General features: G+C 40.5%; 1 protein-coding gene across 4 annotated transcripts in view; it reads right to left on the bottom strand.

Annotated features, from left to right (window-relative positions):
* Nucleotides 1–4,604: 4,604 nt before the first annotated feature.
* sipa1 (signal-induced proliferation-associated 1) overlaps nt 4,605–19,962 on the bottom strand; it is a 58,593-nt gene continuing 43,235 nt past the window's right edge. For 3 of the 4 annotated variants that reach the window (XM_061898287.1, XM_061898289.1, XM_061898288.1), the window contains exons 7-16: nt 19,730–19,887; nt 15,621–16,224; nt 15,019–15,293; nt 13,933–14,292; nt 13,193–13,319; nt 12,977–13,109; nt 11,775–11,873; nt 9,580–9,643; nt 9,054–9,132; nt 4,605–7,831 (exon numbers count right to left, since the gene is read on the bottom strand). In XM_061898287.1, the coding sequence (XP_061754271.1) occupies nt 7,688–7,831; nt 9,054–9,132; nt 9,580–9,643; nt 11,775–11,873; nt 12,977–13,109; nt 13,193–13,319; nt 13,933–14,292; nt 15,019–15,293; nt 15,621–16,224; nt 19,730–19,887 (2,043 nt within the window). In that variant the 3' untranslated portion in view covers nt 4,605–7,687. Of the gene's footprint in view, nt 7,832–9,053; nt 9,133–9,579; nt 9,644–10,594; nt 10,728–11,774; nt 11,874–12,976; nt 13,110–13,192; nt 13,320–13,932; nt 14,293–15,018; nt 15,294–15,620; nt 16,225–19,729; nt 19,888–19,962 lie in introns of those variants that run through there. The other variant, XR_009806521.1, reaches the window with a different exon arrangement.

The following is a 19,962-nucleotide window of genomic DNA, read 5'->3' as shown; positions in this document are numbered from 1 at the left end:
AAATCTAGAAAATCTTTAGAATCAAATTTAAATCTTATTTCAAAGTCTTTTGAATTTCTTTTAAAATTTTTGTTCTGGAAAATCTAGAAGAAATAATGATTTGTCTTTGTTAGAAATACAGCTTGGTCCAATTTGTTATATATTCTAACAAAATGCAGATTGGATTTTAACCTATATAAAACATGTCATAAGAATTGTAAAATTAATATAAATCAGGAAAAATTACTAATGATGTTCCATAAAATATTTTTTAAATTTTTTCAAAAAGATTCGAATTAGCTAGTTTTTCTCTTCTTTTTTTCGGTTGAATTTTGAATTTTAAAGAGTCGAAATTGAAGATAACCTATGTTTCAATATTTAACTTAGATTTTTTTTCCTATTTTACCCTCTTTTAAACCGTTCAATTAAGTGTTTTTTTCATCATTTATTCTCTACAAAAAAACTTCTGTAAAAGGAAAAAAAATGTACGACGGAATGACAGACAGAAATACCCATTTTATATATATATATATATATATATATATATATATATATATATATATATGTATATATATATATATATATATATATATATACTGTATATATATATATATGTATATATATACATATATATATATGCATATGTACATATATATATATATATATATATATATATATAAGGTAAATTAATCAAACTGGCTATTTCTGGCAATCTATTTAAGTGTGTATCAAACTGGTAGCACTTCGCATTAATCAGTACCCAAGAAGTAGCTCTTGGTTTCAAAAAGGTTGGTGACCCCTGTGTTACACTCACCGAAATTGATGAATATTCGTCTTCAAAACCCATTATCGTTTGCGTTACCTGAATTCATTTGCGTGTTGTTGTTGTAGTAAGCATTTCACCAATCTCGCGCACTTTGCAAATTTGGACGCGATCTAACAGCAAAACAGTTTCCCAACACTGCGTAGATGGCATCAAGGCCTATTTATCCAAGCGTGAGGGTTGGGAAACGAAGGTGTTTGGCGAGGGAAGTGTGGATTCAGGCCGGGTGGCCTATTTCAAGTTCCAGGAAACCCTACATTATTATATTTTATAAATAGTAAACCAAGTTGTGGTAGTTGTTTAGTCAGTAGTTTAGTCGTGTAAGTACAATGTATAGCAGCGGTTCTTAACCTTGGTTCGATCGAACCTTAGGGGTTCGGTGAGTCGGCCTCAGGGGTTCGGCAGAGCCTCCGACACAGAGGTCAAGACACACCCGACTCATCGTGTAAATAAAAACTTCTCTCTATCGGCGTATTATGGATACTCCCAAACAATGCTCCCTATAATTTTCCATATGTGTGAGCTAACGCAAAAACTCCTTGAGCATTCAGACGAGAAGTTAGACGTGCACATGTACTGTGGCCACACCAGCAGAACACCGGTCCCAAACCTGACTAAATAGCAAGTTAAATGTTTTATTATTATAATCAAATGACAGCAGTCATTTCCATGAAATTATTCTCTAAAAAAGGTATTTTGGCCCCATTACAATAACAATAACAATAACAAAAAATATTGTTTTTCATGAGCTGTGTACTAGTATTGTTTGTCTGGGTGGGGTTCCTGCTTTGGAAATCATTTTTACAACTTTCTGATAAATGGGTTGTACTTGTATAGCGCTTTTCTACCTTCAAGGTACTCAAAGCGCTTTGACACTACTTCCACATTCACACACAAATTCACACACTGATGGAGGGAGCTGCCATGCAAGGTGCCAACCAGCACCCATCAGGAGCAAGGGTGAAGTGTCTTGCTCAGGACACAACGGACGTGACGAGGTTGGTTCTAGGTGGGATTTGAACCAGTGACCCTCGGGTTGCGCACGGCCACTCTCCCACTGCGCCACGCCGTCCCACATTTATTTCCCACTAAAACATTCACATGTTACACAATAAGATGCAAACATGGGATCATGTGTACATTCCTGTAACTTTGCTTGCAAAACATATCTTTATTAATATTTATTTAATATAATAACATAATTACATGGTTAATATTTATAAATTAGAATAAAATTAAGAAAATTTTTTTTATTGTTCACTAAAGAAGGGTTCGGTGAATGCGCATATGATACCGGTGGGGTTTCGGCACCTGTAACCACTGCTGTATAGTGATGAATCCAATAAACATTTGATTTGATTTGACTTTGAGTTGACATTGGTATTGTGCTTACAACGTTGTTAACATAGCATAAAGAAGCTAACTATTGAGCTAGCAAGTTGTGTTGAGTTAAGCTTTAAATAATTACCATATACCGTTTATTTGATTAAAATCCATCCATCTTCTCCGCTTATCCGAGGTCGGGTCGCGGGGGCAGCAGCCTAAGTAGGGATGCCCACACTTCCCTCTCCCTGGCCACTTCATCCAGCTCCTTCCGGGGGATCCCGAGGCGTTCCCAAGCTACCCAGGAGAGATAGTCTTCCCAACGTGTCCTGGGTCTTCCCCGTGGCCTCCTACCGAGCAAACGTGCCCTAAACACCTCCATAGGGAGGCGTTCGGGTGGCATCCTGACCAGATGTCCGAACCACCTCATCTGGCTCCTCTCCATGTGGAGGAGCAGCGACTTTACTTTGAGTCCAACCCTTGCTGGAAACGTGTCTTATTACAATGTTTAATTTAAAGACAGAAACGCCAAAAAACCTTTAAAAACAAGGATACTCATCAAAGGTGTCTTTTCAGGAGCGTTTGGGTGCTAGTTTTTGATTATCCAACGAAATAACAGGAAAATAGTGACGTCATGTTAAACACACCTTGCTAGCCAAACTCTGGCGTTGATTGGTTAATATAGCTGTCTGTCAACAGCCTTGTTTTCTCACTTAATTGGCAATATGGTTGTATCATTTATGGCAGTGGTCCCCAACCCCGGTGCACAAGAAAAAAAAAAAATATATATATATATACATATTTTTTGTTTTGAAATGATCAAATCAACATAACAAACACAATGTATACAGTCTGCAGGGATACAGTCCGTATTTCTTTATGAGACCACCCCCCCCCCCGGTCCGTGGGACAAATTTTCAAGCTTTGACCGGTCCGCAGCTACAAAAAGGTTGGGGACCACTGATTTATGGTGTATAGGCAAAGCAGAGAACACTTTTAAGGATATTCACACCGGTATACAGGAAACAGGTCAGGAAAAGGGTAAATCTTTGTGTAACTAATAACAATGATTCCTATCTATATTTACATGATAACTGACCATAAAAATAATGAGTAATGTCCAACAATACTGATCAATTCTGATTTAAGTGCCCCCTTGTGATCAAATGGCAACCATCTCTATGAACAGTCCTTCCTGTGCTGTAGGCCAGCATTGGTGTCGATGTATAATAATTGCCCACATTTTCTCGCAAAACCATCCGGCGAAAAAGTGCATTAGCTTCACACAAAAGTTAAATACGTAATATTGTACAAGACTGTGAGTGTAAACACACAGTTTCTGTATTTATAGCTGAGTCAAAGTCGTGCTAGGCCCTGGAGGTGTGTATATGACCCACTGCGGGGCCCCCAGTGAGGACTCCATCCTGTGCTTTAACCCCAAATAAAGACATTGGCCGGCCCATTGTTGTTATCATACATCTCCCTGATGTCAGTGCAGGGATGAGAAAGCATTCTTCTTTGGCTTGTGTTTAGGAAAAGTATTCCAAAGGACAATCCTGGGAAACGTTTGCACATGTGTCATGCTGTAATGTGAACAAGATACAGCATTGTCACCATAAATATCATCTATAATGAAAGGTTTAAACCTCACAAAATATTTTTTTGTTGTTTTCCAACATGGTCATGCAATACTGTTGTTTTTTAAAAAAAGTTATCTAATTCAAAGTAATGGGAAGTAACTGCAATATATGCCAGTTTCATTAACCCTGTGCACACTAAATAGCAATTTTAGTATATATTATAATAAGGACTGGTGAACATTGTTACATGTTCAATAAATACAAGCGTACAGCGCATAGCCTTGTTCTAAAATAGAATACATTAATTTTTGTCCTCAAAATTCTGCACACAATTCCGCATAATGACGCTTTCTGAAATTATACAAAAAAAAAAAAAACACCCCAAAAAATCACAGCCTTTGCTCTGTACTTTGTTGATGCACCTTTGGCAGCAATTACAGCCTCACGTCTCTTTGAATATGATGGCAAAATACTGGCACACCTATCTTTGGGCATTTTCTCCCATTCCTCTTTGCAGCACCTCTCAAGTGTCATCAGGTTGGATGGAAGCCTCGTTGCACAGCCATTTTCAGATCTCTCCAGAGATGTTCAATAGGATTCAAGTCTGGTCTCTGGCTGGGTCACTCAAGGACATTTACAGAGTTGTCCTGAAGCCATTCCTTGGTTATGTGCTTAGGGTCGTTGTCCTGTTGAAAGGTGAACCGTCATATGAGTTTAAGAACACTCAGGAGCAGCTTTTTATCCAGACATCTGTACATTGCGGCATTCATCTTTCCCCCTATCCTGACTAGTTTCCCAGTTTCTGCCTCTGAAAATATCCCCACAGCATGATGCTGCCACCACTATGCTTCACTGTGGGAATGGTATTGGCCTGATGATGAGCAGAGTCTGGTTTACGCTTTGGCATTCAAACCAGTTTAATCTTTGTCTTATCAGACCAGATAATTTTGTTTTGTCATGGTCGAAGGGTCTTTCAGGTGCATTTTGGCAAACGTTTACGATGGAATGGCTCCCGTCTGGCCACTCTACCATACAGGCCTGATTGGTAGATTGCTGCAGAGATGGTTGTCCTTCTGGAAAGTTCTCTTCTCTACACAGAGGAAGGCTGTAACAGTTTGAACCTTGAACACTGACAGAGTGACCATCGGGTTCTTGGTCACCTACCTGACAAGGGTGCTTCTCCCCCGATCACTCAGTTTAGACGGCCGGCCATATCTAGGAAGAGTCCTGGGGGTTCCGAACTTCTTCTATTTACAGATGATGGAGACCACTGTGCTTATTGGCAGATATTTTTCTTTGCTCTTCCCCAGATTTATGGCTCGACACAATCCTGTATCGGAGGTCTATAGACAATTCCTTCGACTTCATGCTTGGTTTGTGCTCTGCCATGCACTGCAAACGTGTGGGACCTACAGGTTTGTACCTTTCCAAATCACGTCCAACCAACTGAATTTACAACAGAGAGACACCAAGTAAGCTGTAGGAACATCTCAAGGATGATCAGTTGAAACAGGATGCCCCCAATCTCACTTTTGAGCTTTACGGAAAAATCTCTGAATACTTATGGACATGTGATATTTTTTTTTTTTTACCAATTAATTTGGAAATATTTCGGAAAAAAAAATAAACGTTTTACATGGTCATTATGGTGTACTGTGTGTAGAATGTTGAGGACTGAAATAAATGTATTAGATTTTGGGATAAGGCTGTAACATAACAAAATGTGGAAAAAGTGAAGTACTGCATCTTAACAATACGGATGCACTGTATAACATAGCCAAAAGCAAAATATGTAATTTCTCTCCTGTTTTTCATCTTAACCCAACTTCTTTATTTTTTTTAACCTTGATATACTAAAATATACTGATATTATTTATTTCTTCAGGAGAAATAAAAGGACATCAGGACATTCAGTTCTGTTATTCCAATTCATCATCAGTCACATTAAGCACCCTTTTCTTCTTTAATTCAGGTTTAAAAACCCTATAATAGTCTGACTGATCCACTTACAATTCTCGCCGCAAAGCCTCAGCTGGGACCGCCAACAACACACATTATCATCGACATTAACTCAGGTCTTTCATTTTGTTCACACAGCAGATGCAAGACCAGATGATATGTTCATCCGCCAGTGGAAACCGCAAGTCAGTGCAACCATGTATGAGGAAAGTGAGCTGGGTTAACAGGCATTACATTTTCAGGTAGGCACAAAGTCAAGAGAAGTCTCACTTTGACCGTCCTGCCAGGATCTTGTTCATTAAGGCGTACCTAATGGTGTTTTAAGACCTTATACAGATATTATTCTATCACTGCTGGCTTTCTGTAATAAAACAAAGTCTTCTGCCTTTGTTCCCACACACCTTATCTGCAGTTCCAACAGCTACAAGAAAATCCACATTTGCATGATTAATAAGTTACACGCACTCATACACACGCGCGCGCACACACACACACACACAAACACACACTAGGGGATGTTTGGATGTTGCTTGGCACATTCTCATGCTTGACCTTCTACAATCAAACGACAATACGTGACACGGCAGAACAGATCTTCTCACATCGAAAGTTCAGTCTGGAGGCATCAGCATGTCGGAGATGATATCTGATCCATAATCAATCTGCCCAAATAACAGGAGCTGTACAGAGTATTTTCGCTTACTGATAATAAAGATGATAATTTCATCTGTAAATACTGTATCTCAATATGCTGGTAGCAGGTATTCACAGTGACTCTAAAATAACATTACAAGAGGAAGTCTGTACACCAAACAAGAGCGTTGACAGTCTTGAGTGGACGTGGGGCATCCACTCTAAAGAAGGTCTTGGAACTCTGAAGAGCTGCCTGGGCGTTTGTTGGCACTGAGGAGAAGCAGTCCATCTTTTTTTTTTTTTTTTAAACACACCCCTAGCGGGGCCTTTAGCAATGGGGCACAAAAAAGTTGAGGTAAGGTAGGATAAATAAAAATTCAATACGTGCCTGTCCAATGATTTAACCCCAAGAAAAGTGCAAGATAAACACACACACACACACACACACACACACACACATAAAACACATCAAAATGGGAAGATGTCCTCTCACTGCAACCACTCAAAAGCCATATTACCTCCAGTGGTCACAAAACACACTTTAGTACAACATAGTCAGATATTGTTTGCCACATTGAGGTGTTTCATGTGGACACCTAAAGCTTTAAAAAGCTGCCGTTTGGCACGTTGAGGCCTGCAGGAGGACTTCTACAGTATGGCTGCTACAATATTGAGTGAGGTTAGAGGAAAGTTGTAAAAGGAAGCGCTTCTTTTCTGTCATTGTGTCTTCAAGGGAGGTATAACACCTTTTCAGTATACACACACTCACACACAGGCTCAGTTTAATAGCTTTTGCTTCTTCTCTTCCATTAATGAAGGGATTATTGAGAGCATCCCTTCTATAAAACGTGGGTAGAGTACTACTGAGAAGCAAATAGATTCTTGCCTTAGGGCCTCTTTTTACATTCTAAATTTTTTAACATTTTCTGTTGTTTTAAGACCTTCCGCATAGCATCGCTACTTCACATCTAAGTCGTGGTATACAATATGAACACACACGCATTCAGTATGCATTCGATTCTACTAATTAAATGTGCACACTTTTGGTCATTCTTCAGATAAACATGCTATTTGGTGTACACTCTCTCTCTAAACTGCCACATAATATGCAAGTGCCGTTCAGCCCAGCTTATCAAGTATTTGAAGCAAAGTACAGTAGGAGATGCACACACACACACACACACACACATGTGGCTAACACACACGCACACACACATTTCAAGAGAAGCATTCCATCTGCCAGAGGTGCAGACTTGTAAGGGAATGTCATCATGTTCTAAGTGGTCAATTTGCATACAGGCCCATTATTCACTGCTTATGGAGGATATGTTTGAGGAAAGCGCGCACAATTTGCATCATTCTGCCGCTGGAAGGAGCGCGCGACCGGGTGCTAACAGGGCTTGTTGACGTTGCACAGCAGCTCAGTGACTTTGATGAGGCGTGCCACCGTGCTCTGCGACTCTTCCTGCAGCCGCTGGTTGTTCTGCCGCAGGCTCTGCACCTCGGCCTGCAGCACCGCCTTGTCCTCCTTCTCCTGAAAGACACGGGCACACAAACAAAAACAAAAAGCCGTCTCTCAGATCGCTGCGTGTGGCAGGAACGGGACAGGGAAGAAGGAAGCGAGAGGTGGAGGTTGAGTGCATTACGAGTGGACACGCAAACAAAGAAAAAAGGCTCGACTGGTAAAAACACAAAGCGTGAGGCAGTGAATGACATTGTATGATCAACACAAAACAGTGCGGAAACAAGACATATACGGTCATCTGACTGCTGTGGTTTTCTTTCTGTGTTTATCCATCCAATGCATGGTCATGGAGGACCACAATGTATCCCACCCAGCTACACATTTTGGGAGACAAGTCAACCAGGTTCTAATATGGTTATGATGATCAAACACAACATTAAGTATACCTGCACAATATAATGCCAATCAATTCAATAAGCTATTTATTCTTGTAGTGGTAGTAAAATTACACTGCATAATACTGACAACAGCAATATTACACACATATTGCTAATTTAATACATGGTCATTAGAGAGTGTAGGTGTGCCTACCGAGTGTACGTATACATTAGTGTAATAAGTAATAATAGCAGCTTCCATTCAACAGATTACAGTAATAAATCAGTTAATAAATGGATTGGAAAAACCTCCGTTGAATGAGTCAAAATTAAAAAAGAGTCACAGCATGCGATCCCAGTCAAGCTTTTTTATAAATAACTTTTCATATAAATTATAGGAAGGGATAAAAGTTTTGTACACACACACATAAGACAAATTATGTACAGTATTGACAATTCTCAAAGCAAGGCAACTTTGTGTTGAGTATTTTTGTCAAGCACCAGATTGCGCAGAGAGAAAAAAAAGTCCAGAGCTCAACACATACAATGTTTTTTGACATCTACATGAACATAATATGGACTAGTTCAATAGAAATGTAAAATATTGATTACAGCGTTCAGTGGTGTGACGATGACAACAGGAGTGGCAGCAGATTCACTAAAATGAACACATATTACAATACTTGTGCAAAAGAAAATGTCATCTAGAAAGTTTCGTTTATGTACGAGTGGACTGCCACTATAAAAGTTTGCATTCTGGTGGGACATGTAAACAAGACACAAATACACTTGGCTCCAGTGACACAGGCCGAACCACTTAAAGTGTTTGTTCCTACCTGAGGACTCTCCTGTGCAATTCACTGAAAATATAGATACAACAACAACATTTGAAGCATTCATGAGAGTCAAAGCACCTTTTGCAGGTCATCCTGCAGCTTCTTAAGCATGGTCTCTAGCTGTGACACCTTATCCTCCAAGTGGCCTGGAGAGTCACTGCACACAGACAATAAGGAGACTTCAGCAAAAACGTTAAAAATCAAATAATCAAAATGAGAATAGCTCATAGTCCTCTAGCTCTGAACTAGTATAAATGGTTCATGCAACGACACATTTTATTGCATTTGAACAAACATGTTTTTGCAGTCATGCAGTGTTACACTCTAGTTGTCACCCATGCTGACCTCCATGTTGACCTGTGGTTGAACCTTAGCTGTCCATTCATTTTTTTCAACAGAGGAAACGCCTCATGTTATTTTTCTGTGTAAAGGAAACACGCTTGGCGGTGAGCTACATTAGACATGCTGTTGTGTAAGCATGCACAATGCTTTCTCCAAGAGAGCTCCCCGGCTGATTCAGGAAAAACCAAAATGATGTCTGTCTCCAGAGATAGTAGAGATGTGATAATGACACGACTTGTTGCGTAGCAACTCAGTGACCCACCTCTCCTTTATGTTCAGCTTGCCATCCGTCTGATCCACTCCCGACTGGTCTCCAGCTTTACGATCTGTGAAAAGAGACACATAGGAATTTCAGCAAAACATGCAAGTATATTACAGTGCATCTGGAAAATTATTCACAGTGCTTCACATTGTCCAAATTTTGTTATGATACAGCCTTATTCCGGGCTTCACGGTGGAAGAGGGGTTAGTGCGTCTGCCTCACAATACGAAGGCCCTGAGAAGTCAGGGTTCAATCCCGGGCTCGGGATCTTTCTGTGTGGAGTTTGCATGTTCTCCCCGTGAATGCGTGGGTTCCCTCCGGGTACTCCGGCTTCCTCCGGCTTCCTCCCACTTCCTCCCACTTCCAAAGACATGCACCTGGGGATAGGTAGATTGGCAACACTAAATTGGCCCTAGTGTGTGAATGTTGTCTGTCTATCTGTGTTGGCCCTGCGATGAGGTGGCAACTTGCCTTCCGCCCGATTGTAGCTGCGATAGGCACCAGCGCCCCTTGCGACCCCAAAGGGGAATAAGCGGTAGAAAATGGATGGATGGATATAGCCTTATTCCATAATTGAATACATTCATGTTTGTCCTCAAAATTCTACACATAATACCCCATACTGACAATGTGAACATTTTTTGTTGTTTTTTAAAAATATTTAGCAAATGTATTAAAGGTAAAAAAATAAGACATTCTGTGTAAATGAGTATTCACAGCCTTTGCCAAAAAGCTCAAAAGTGAGCTCAGTGGCATCCTGTTTCAAATGATCATCATTGAAAGGTTCCTACAGCTTAAACAGCTATCATAATAAACATATTGTTAAATTATTGCATAGTTGAAGTTATGTACCTATTATTGCTAATTAGGGTTGCGCAACATAGAACATATAAAATATAAATAATATCATTTTGACCAACAAGAGTGTTTATAACACATGTTGTATCATTATAACGCATGTTGATGACACATTCTAGGTGTGTCCCACAAATTTGACAACGACAAGCCAACTCACCTTACCACAATGTAGTGTACCTGCGAGTGAGCTATCATCACCTCCACACCGGCAAAAATATGGGTTTCTTGTAAACATCATTATCACTGGAGGATTTGAAGACAAGGAGCAGCAAAACATGCTACATTACACACTGTAGGAGGATATGAAAAATCATTACTAGCCGCTAAGCTGGAGTTCTTGAATGCAGTAAAAAAGGGTGGGTGGATCGATACAAATATCAACAATGATACCAAGAATAGCATTAGTATATGGTGGAAACTACAGTGATTAAATCTGTTATTTTATGATCACAAAATATTTTTTCCTTTTTATTGTTGTCTACAAACTCACAAAATAAGAGCCGATAGTATTTTTTGCTTTTTGTTTAGTTAGTTTGCATTTATAACTTTATTATGATTTTTTTATGTAACAAAAGGAAAAAGACATACCGGTAAATGAAATATTAATTGATATTGTCCTGTCCCAAAAATTTTATAATTTAATGATTTGAAAATGTTAAGTATGAAAATTAGTATGGTCAACACTGCTCCTGTTACTATTTGGTGTTTGATCAATCGCCCAGAGCTAATATAATGTAAGTATTGAAACAACAGAAGAATAAATGCTTAGTAAATTTTAACAGAAGTGGAGATGGAAACACTTTTCAACAGAAAGTAACTAGCTTTTAAGAGTACAATCATCAATTAGATTAATAATAATTATGAGAAAATGATACAACCGGAAATGACGCAATATGCTACCGCATACTTCAGCAGCTAATTATAGAGCATTTGCAACCCATTTTGAATAGTTCTATTATCATTTATATGCCAAAACAACAAGGTTTATATCGTTATTGCAAGAGGTGGCGCTATATAACGGGAAATACATTTTAGGCCATATTACTCATCCCTACTACTAATTAACAGGGTTACAGTAAAATTAGACTAAAGTAGAGTGGGGCCAAATATTACAAACAACAATCATTTATAACTGAGCATTATTGTCTGTAAAGACAGACTGACAGATTGTGCAGGTGTACCTAACATTATGGCCGGTGGCTGAGACCATTTGCGATTGTCTTTGTAATCGAACCGATGCTATTAGAGTATGAAGTCAGTGGACTATATGATGGCATTAGCTTTCTCCTGATGTGCCTTTGACATTTACATCATACCGCAGTTAAACAGCTGCTCACCCTCGCATGACAAAGCCTCCAGGATGCTGCGGCAGGCTGTGGCCAGGTCAGCGATGGACTGCCACTCTTCTTCTGTGGAATCCGTCGTCTCGGAGAGAACTAAGAGCAGGAATTAAGAATCGGTTCAGCCGCAGTGTAAAAATATACATTTTAATAAAATGCATTTGGAGGAGGAGAAAGACTGTGACAGCACATTGAAAATATGTTGTCATTTTGGCTGGAGAGTAACAATAAGCCACCACAAGGGGGTGCTGCGGCGTTACGGCTAGGGTTAAAAAGGTAGGACACTGGTGCAGATGTTTTGGCCCAGTTTTGACTGGATTTAAGGACTTTTAAAGCATGGGGGGAAATGCAAAATGATGATGAGTAATCAAGTGCTGATAATAAATTGACAAAAAAGCACATGAGTTGCCGTCCCTTATCCATCCATTTCTACCGCTTATCCCTCTGTTTGTTTGGATAGATTTGCACTTTGTGAAAAAGAATGGTGTAAAAATAATTAGACAAAACTCCAGGGGTGCCCTACACACACTCATCATACATCTAATGAGGTGACGTGTCCACTCATGGCTTCTGAATGATGAGGTTGATAGTCTCAGTAGCAGCATAGCAGATGGTATTAAGAAGAGCAGGGTTTTGATCTAAAACTCCACCCTTCCCGCTGCCCATCTGTCCCCCCGTTTTATCCTAGCCCCGGTAGGGGGTACTAGGGGAGCAGGGGTGATATTAGATTAGCGGAAAACGGGGGCAGCGTGGATGGCAGAAGGACAAAGGGGATCCAGCGGGGAGCAGAGGGAGGATAATAAAGAGAGCGGTTTAACACAGAGAAGATTTGGAGGCTCAAATCAGGCAGGGATGATTTGCAAACATGTGTAATTGTTTCATTCTGGCCTCATTGCAGCAGGGTTGTTTGAGTGCATGCTCAGGGTCACAATGTATTGGCCTGCTGTTAATGTTACATCATGACTTTTGTTTTTAAAGCATGAACCACTTTTAAATAACAGTAGACATAAAACGCAACATTAGGTACAGCTACTTCTAATCTAAAGACAATAAATAAACAGGGAACCGTGGAATATTATTATCTTTGTAGTTTTTAACAGTGTTGTGCTAGTTTTACAACACTGTAAACTACAAGCACAATATTAAACACATCTCGACTATAGTGTACATAAAAAATGAGAAAGTCAGTCAGTCCTTACTCTTGGTGATTGAATTGTGAAGACTTAAGGCTCGTGAATTCCTCTCAGCGCGGTCCAGACAAGACAGCCGAAAGGAGGAGAGGGACGAGTCACTAGCTGAAGCTTTGTCCTCTCCAAAGTCGGCTGCCATGAACTACAGATGGCGACAAAGACAGAAATTTAAAAAACGTTAATGGTATTGAGGAGAAATAGCATTCTTTAATCTTGCATGGTCACCTGTTCGTCGTCTAGTGGAACTTTGGGTTGGACTGCCAGTATTAGATCAGGTGTAGCATCTCTAAGCACTCCAACATTCTCATAGATGTGGTGGTCGTCCTTCAAGCCCACGTTGCAATACGCATGACTGTAAGATGTAGAGGTTGACATGGGAAGGGCGAAAACACCAATTTGCCGTTGAAGCGTTGTGACATTTTCATTCACTGCAGACTTCAGAGGTCTGCAGAGGTCAACAGAATATGACGCACACCTGCAAGTCATCTGCAGTATTGCTTTAGTTCTTGTCTGATTTCCCACCTGCTCCGTTAAAACAGTTCACATCAGTCCACTTGTGTTTTGTAGTACATTTAATTATTTTTAAGATGTTGGTGTGAGTTTTTGCTGATTGTCTGCAGCATTGCTTTTCCATGCATGACCTACTTTTTTTTTGCATGTGTGTGTGTACTTATTCTGAATACATTGAATTCCTAATTTCAACTCTTTATTTTACCGATTGCATTAAAATGTACACTGCCACTCTGGTATCCTTTCACTTGTCCTTTGCAGGAAAACTGACGTAAAGGATTAAATCATAGTGCAACACTCGCAGCATGAGGTTATTTTTAGCCTTGCTATATGATTTAAAGCCAGAGATCATTATTGGATGCCACTAAATCAAATAGATCTCTATTGTAAAGCTCTCAAGCAATATGTCTTGTATTAGTTATAATTTTATACTTGGGGATTTTAGTTAAACTCACCCCTCACAGGTCTCTCCGTAAGATGAGTGTCTTTCTAAAGAGATGCTGCGTGTTAGCTGTGAGCTCTCCTGGTCCTGATCAGACCTTTGATCCTGCAGGGAAGTGGCTCGTAACAAAGGTAAACTTGGCGGTGTCAGGAGAGACCCTCTGTCCTCCTTTTCACTTTGCTCTCGATGCTCGGCTGCCTCGTCGCTCGCCACCTGGACCTCTGTAACGTCTACTTCAGTGACACCATCCGCCTTCACCTCTCTATCCTCCTCTTCCTCCCTCTCGTCCAGCACCCAGGCCTCACTGGACAGGTCCTCACCCGGCTTACACTCTGCATCCTTGATTGCTTTCTGGTAAAGTTCAGAGAAGCTCCTGAAGAACACACAGAAACAGCCATCAAACATTTAATCTTACTTGATACTTTATATTTACATTATTATTCAACCGGAAATGTCGTGCAAATAGTGAATATTGCTTGCTAACAACACGTAACAGCATATCATAGCATATGAGCGCCATGTGGATGACATCACAGCAGTCTGACTGGATGCTTAGTAAGTGTTTTAATGTGCTAAAAGATCACTGCTGTGTCATTAGCTGTCTGATACAAACTGCACAACATACACACACCTATTAATGTGCTTAAACTTTTCAAATGATAAAATGCTAGCTATAACAATGATGTTTACTTTAAGTAAGAAAAGAGTTGAGTTTTCTATACCAAAATCAAAGATGTTTGTCCATTGTTGTTATACATCAATCTTTTCACAAGTACAATGTACATAGAGTAGAAGGAGTTACAGTTGCAGGGATCCACTTTCAAAGCATTGTGCTTCAACGATGGTTTACTCACTGATCTCTTGCTGTTTCTGCCTTTTCATCACTTGAATGCAAATTGGACTGAATTAGTCATCAGCCAGCTGGTTCTGACAATGAATCTGAATGCGTGTTGTTTTCTATGAGTGTCCCACATTGCTCTTTCAACATCCCATTCCTTCATCCACTTTGCTACTATTACTATACAAATAGTCACTATTATAACACATTTTTCACCCGACCATCATCACCTCCCCCAGTCTACTCTAAGGCTTGACCCACCTGCGTGGCTTGCCATTCTCGTCGGGTGGGATGACAGTGATGTGGATCTTGTGTGCCGTGCGGAGCAACCGGGTCCTCTCCTCTGATCTGAGGTGTACCAGGGAATGTCCGCACAGGCGCACCACGCGGGCCCACAGCTGTAGGCCGCCGCTCTCTGCATAACAGAATCGCTGCAGCTCCGTCACAAAGCCCTCCTCGTTCATCAGAAAGCCGGGTTGACCCACGCCATCACGTAGGGGGGTGACCTCCAGAGCCTCGCACCCTCGGGTAACCAACTATGGGGTAGAAGGATTTACTTTGGTAACTTTCGCAAAGTTCTCATTATAATATTTTAATGGATGGGAAAATATGGTTTAAGCCAATACTATTTATAGTTGTGGATAGAGACTCTACTTGGAGATATAGTATAATACATGAATTAAAATATAATAATACAAAACTCTTTTTATTATTATTCTCATCATTTTAAAAGTAATTGTGCGGTGTGCATGGCACATTCTGAACACCCACTTAAGGAACTACATATTTTTCCTTGCTTGATATAGTGCTCCAGGCTGCAAACTTTTTGGTAATTAATTAAACATAATGTGATAATTACCCACCTCAAGCCTCTGCACCACCTCTTTCAAATCCTCAGCCTGGGTCTCCAACACACTAATCGACACCGACTCGCCACGCTCATAGAAAATGTCCAAGCAGGGCCCCCCTGCTTTAGTTTCCGTCACCGCCTTCCAGCCGATGACGTCCCTGCAGGAGCAATTAAACACCACCCTGCGTGAGTACCTCTCTATGAGCACCACTGACTCGGCCGAGACGCCCAGCAGACAGGGCAGTTTGTGTTCTCCCTCGCTTTCATCCGCGCTGTCGACCATCACAGCCCACACCAGCGCTCCAGCGCTGTGCAGTTCTGCCCCTTTGGCGCCCTTCAGCTTGTCTTTGCGCTTGCCTCCCAGGGAGAGCAGCGGGAATTTGGTATAGGAGTCGATGGGCGTCGTGGTCACATAGTTTTCCGCCAGGTCTTTCAGGTACTCCTGTCGCGTGCGGGTGGCCATGGAGCGAAACTTCTCAGACTTCTCTGCTGCATTCTCTGCATTTACTGCCTTGGCCAGGAGGAAGTCTCTGAAGGCAGGCGAGCGAGGGAAGCGGGCACCCTTAGGGAACAGCGGGCCGAATAATGGCATGTCTTTAGAGCGTGTCACGGCCACCCTAGGAGGAAAAAAGACAAAGACAAATGACAGATTGAGAAAAAAGAAGTGTTCAGTTTTTCTCCTATTTGCTGTTGAGATATTTGAGTTCAACTTCAGATTTATAAACATTTCACAATACATTACAGTATATTGTATATACTTTGGGCCTGATTTACTCAGATCCAAATACCTTGCGCTAAACAGTGTATGCAATCTATAAAATGGAGTGTACTATTAGTGGGTGTGTTGCATGTGATCTACGAATACTGTGTGTTCATTTGAAAGGTGATGCAGACCGCCTTATTTAAACGAGGATTTTGGATGTACTATACAGGGCATGCCCCCCGTGACCCCAAAAGGGAATAAGCGGTAGAAAATGGATGGATGGATATACAGGGCATCACCACAAAAACACTCTCATTTACTGCACATTCATGTTAACATACTTGGGGCCGTTTTTCTATGCTTTAAAACAAGCAGGAGACATATACCACTTGTATGGGCATTTTAAAAGCAGTCGTGCAATGCATCTACATTGACACCACTTTTGTTTACCGCTGAAGTTGCATGGAAGAGAGAGGGCAATACCATGCTCACGACGCTAAAAATGCATACTTCAAGAAGTATTTCTCATTTAGGATACAGTATATGTTAGTAATCAGTGATGGGCAAACTACTTGGAAAAAGTAGTAAGTTAAGCTACAAGTTACTCTTGATTAAATGTAGCCAAGCTACAGGGTAAAGCTATCCCCAGAGAATTGTAGCAAGCTACACAACCAGCTACACAGCAAAAGTAGCTTGGCAGATCAAAGCTATATCTATATACAGTAAAAAAAAATAAGTATTTGAACACCCTGCTCTTTTGCAAGTTTTCCCACTTAGAAATCATGGAGGGGTTTGAAATTTTCACGGTAGGTGCATGTCCACTGTATGAGAGATAACCTAAAAAGAAAAATCCAGAAATCACAATCTATGATTTTTTAACAATTTATTCGTGTTATACAGCTGAAAATAATATTTGAACACCTGTGTATTAGCCAGAATTCTGACCCTCAAAGACCTGTTAGTCCGCCTTTAAAATTCGTCCTCCACTTCACTGTATTATCCTGAATCAGATGCACCTGTGTGAGGTTGTTAGCTGCATAAAGACACCTGTCCACCCCATACAATCAGTAAGACCCAAACATTAAGCATGGCTAAGAGCAAAGAGCTGTCCAAAGACACCATAGACAAAATTGTACAACTACACAAGGATGGAAAGTGCTCTGGAGAAATTGCCAAGCAGCTTGGTGAAAAAAGGTCCACTTTTGGAGAAATCATTAGAAAATGGAAGAAGCTAAACATGACGGTCAATCTCAATCGGAGGGGAGCCCCATGCAAGATATCCCCTCGTGGGGTCTCAATGATGCTAAGAAAGGTCAGGAATCAGCCCAGGACTACACGGCAGGACTTGGTCAATGACCTGAAAAGAGCTGGGTCTACTGTTTCCATGGTCACTGTTGGTAATACACTAAGACATCATGGTTTGAAATCATGCATGGCATGGAAGGTTCCCTTGCTTAAACCAGCACATGTTAAGGCCCGTCTAAAGTTTGTCAATGACCATTTGGATGATTCAGAGGAGTCATGGGAGAAGGTTTTGTGGACAGATGAGACCAAAATTGACCTTTTTGGTCAGAATTCCACTATGTCTGTTTGGAGGAAGAAGAATGATGCGTACCATCCCAAGAACACCATCCCTACTGTGAAGCATGGGGGTGGAAGCAAAATGCTTTGGGGGTGGAAGCAACATGCTTTGGGGGTGTTTTTCTGCTCATTGGACAGGTCGACTGTACTGTATTAAGGAGAGGATAATTGTAGCCATGTATTGTGAGATTTTGGCCAAAAACTTCCTTCCCTCAGTCAGATCATTGAAGATGAGTCGTGGCTGGATCTTCTGACATGACAATGACCCAAAGCACACAGCCAGAAAAACCAACAAGTGGCTTCGTAAGAACCATATCAAGGTTCCGGAGTGGCCTAGCCAGTCTCCAGACCTAAATCCAATTGAAAATCTTTGGAGGGAGCTAAAAGTCTGTGTTACTCAGCGAAAGGCCAGAAACCTGACTGATCTAGAGAAGATCTGTGTGGAGGAGTGTGGCAAAATCCCTCCTGCAGTCTGTGCAAACCTTGTGAAGAGACTATGGGAAATGTTTGACCTTTGTAATTGCAAACAAACGCTACTCTACCAAATATTGGTGTTCAAATACTTATTTTCAGCTTAATAACACAAATAAATTATTAAACATCATAGATTGTGATATCTGGATTTTTCTTTTTAGGTTATTTCTCATACAGTAGACATGCACCTACCGTGAAAATTTCAGACCCCTCCATGATTTCTAAGTGGGAGAACTTGCAAAATAGCAGGGTGTTCAAATACTTATTTTCTTCACTGTATATGACCTCTAGTATGACATGCAGTAAGCTGAAGATCCCAATTTACCGGCATTTATATCTATGGTCCCACATGTGTAATGTCAATGTTAATGAGAATGTACAAATGGACAGATTGGCCAGATTGTAATGTTTCGCCCTAAACTTAGCCAATTTTGACTCATCATACGAACACCAACCAATTATCATGGATATTCTCTGTATGTATGGGTGTTCTGATTCATCCAGGTCATTGTAAGTTCTCTGTATTCTTTTGGCCGGGATTTACAGTCCATTTTTTGTTTTTGCAATTTGTAGATTTGATGTAAGATACCTGACTACATGGGTCTAAAAATAGCTGAGCTAGAGGAAAAGCTACTCGTTTAAAAAGTAGTGAAGCTACCGCCAAGCTACTGGGAAATGTAGTTAAGTTACCTAGCTTCACTACATGTAGTGTGTTCCTGCCCATCACTATTAGTCATATATTTTATGTGAAAAAATGGACGTCATTAAAAACATATTAAAGAACATCAAAACGCATAATTTAAAATAATTTTAATCAGCCTCTTAAGTCATCCAGCAGCTATGAAATTATAAAAGGATGTTGCAGAATAGACAATGTGTCTAATATTTTTTATTTCCGACCATCCAAATGTCAAAACGTCCATGTAGGACGGCAGATTCTCTGTCTATCGTGTGTCTTTGCAGCACAAGCACTTCTCTCTTACAGCCATGTGTGGAACTGTATTAGTTTGAGCGTCCTTAACAAAGGTACTAAATAAAATGCAAAATAATGCTCCAGAAACAGTGATGAGTGTTGATAAATCACATTACGCACGTTGTATAAACTATTTGCATTTTCTCCTCCCAATATTCTGGCCGTTTTGATGATCAGCATAAATTTTGTATGTTAATGATTGCACGCTTTTTTCTGCTCACTTAACAGACATAATATACTTTGCACACGTTTAGCATGGATCAGCTTTGCGTTTGCTATCAAGTCTGCACATGTTTTAGTACACACAGGCATTTAATAAATCAGGCAATGCAAGAATTATACTGATGAGAATGATAATAACAGAGTGTAACAGATCAGCATCATATCAGACCTGTAATAGGTGTTGTTGGTACAGGGCTCATGAACCTGAACGATGATGAAGACGTGCTGGAAGTGGGAGCGTATAGACTTGGGAGTGAAGGGCAATGCGCCAGGCTCCTGGAACACGATGGTCACAATGTCGTTGCCAATGTGTCGTTTCCTCAGCAACTAAAACCAAAAATCGTTAAGATTGTTTTACAAGCAATCCAAACGTCCATAAAGCCAGCAATATATAATATTTTT

Source organism: Nerophis ophidion, linkage group LG04, assembly GCF_033978795.1.
Source record: "Nerophis ophidion isolate RoL-2023_Sa linkage group LG04, RoL_Noph_v1.0, whole genome shotgun sequence".
Taxonomy (NCBI): Eukaryota; Metazoa; Chordata; class Actinopteri; order Syngnathiformes; family Syngnathidae; genus Nerophis; species Nerophis ophidion.
The sequence above is the reverse complement of the archived record's forward strand: the minus strand, read 5'-3'. Positions and strand labels throughout refer to the sequence as shown.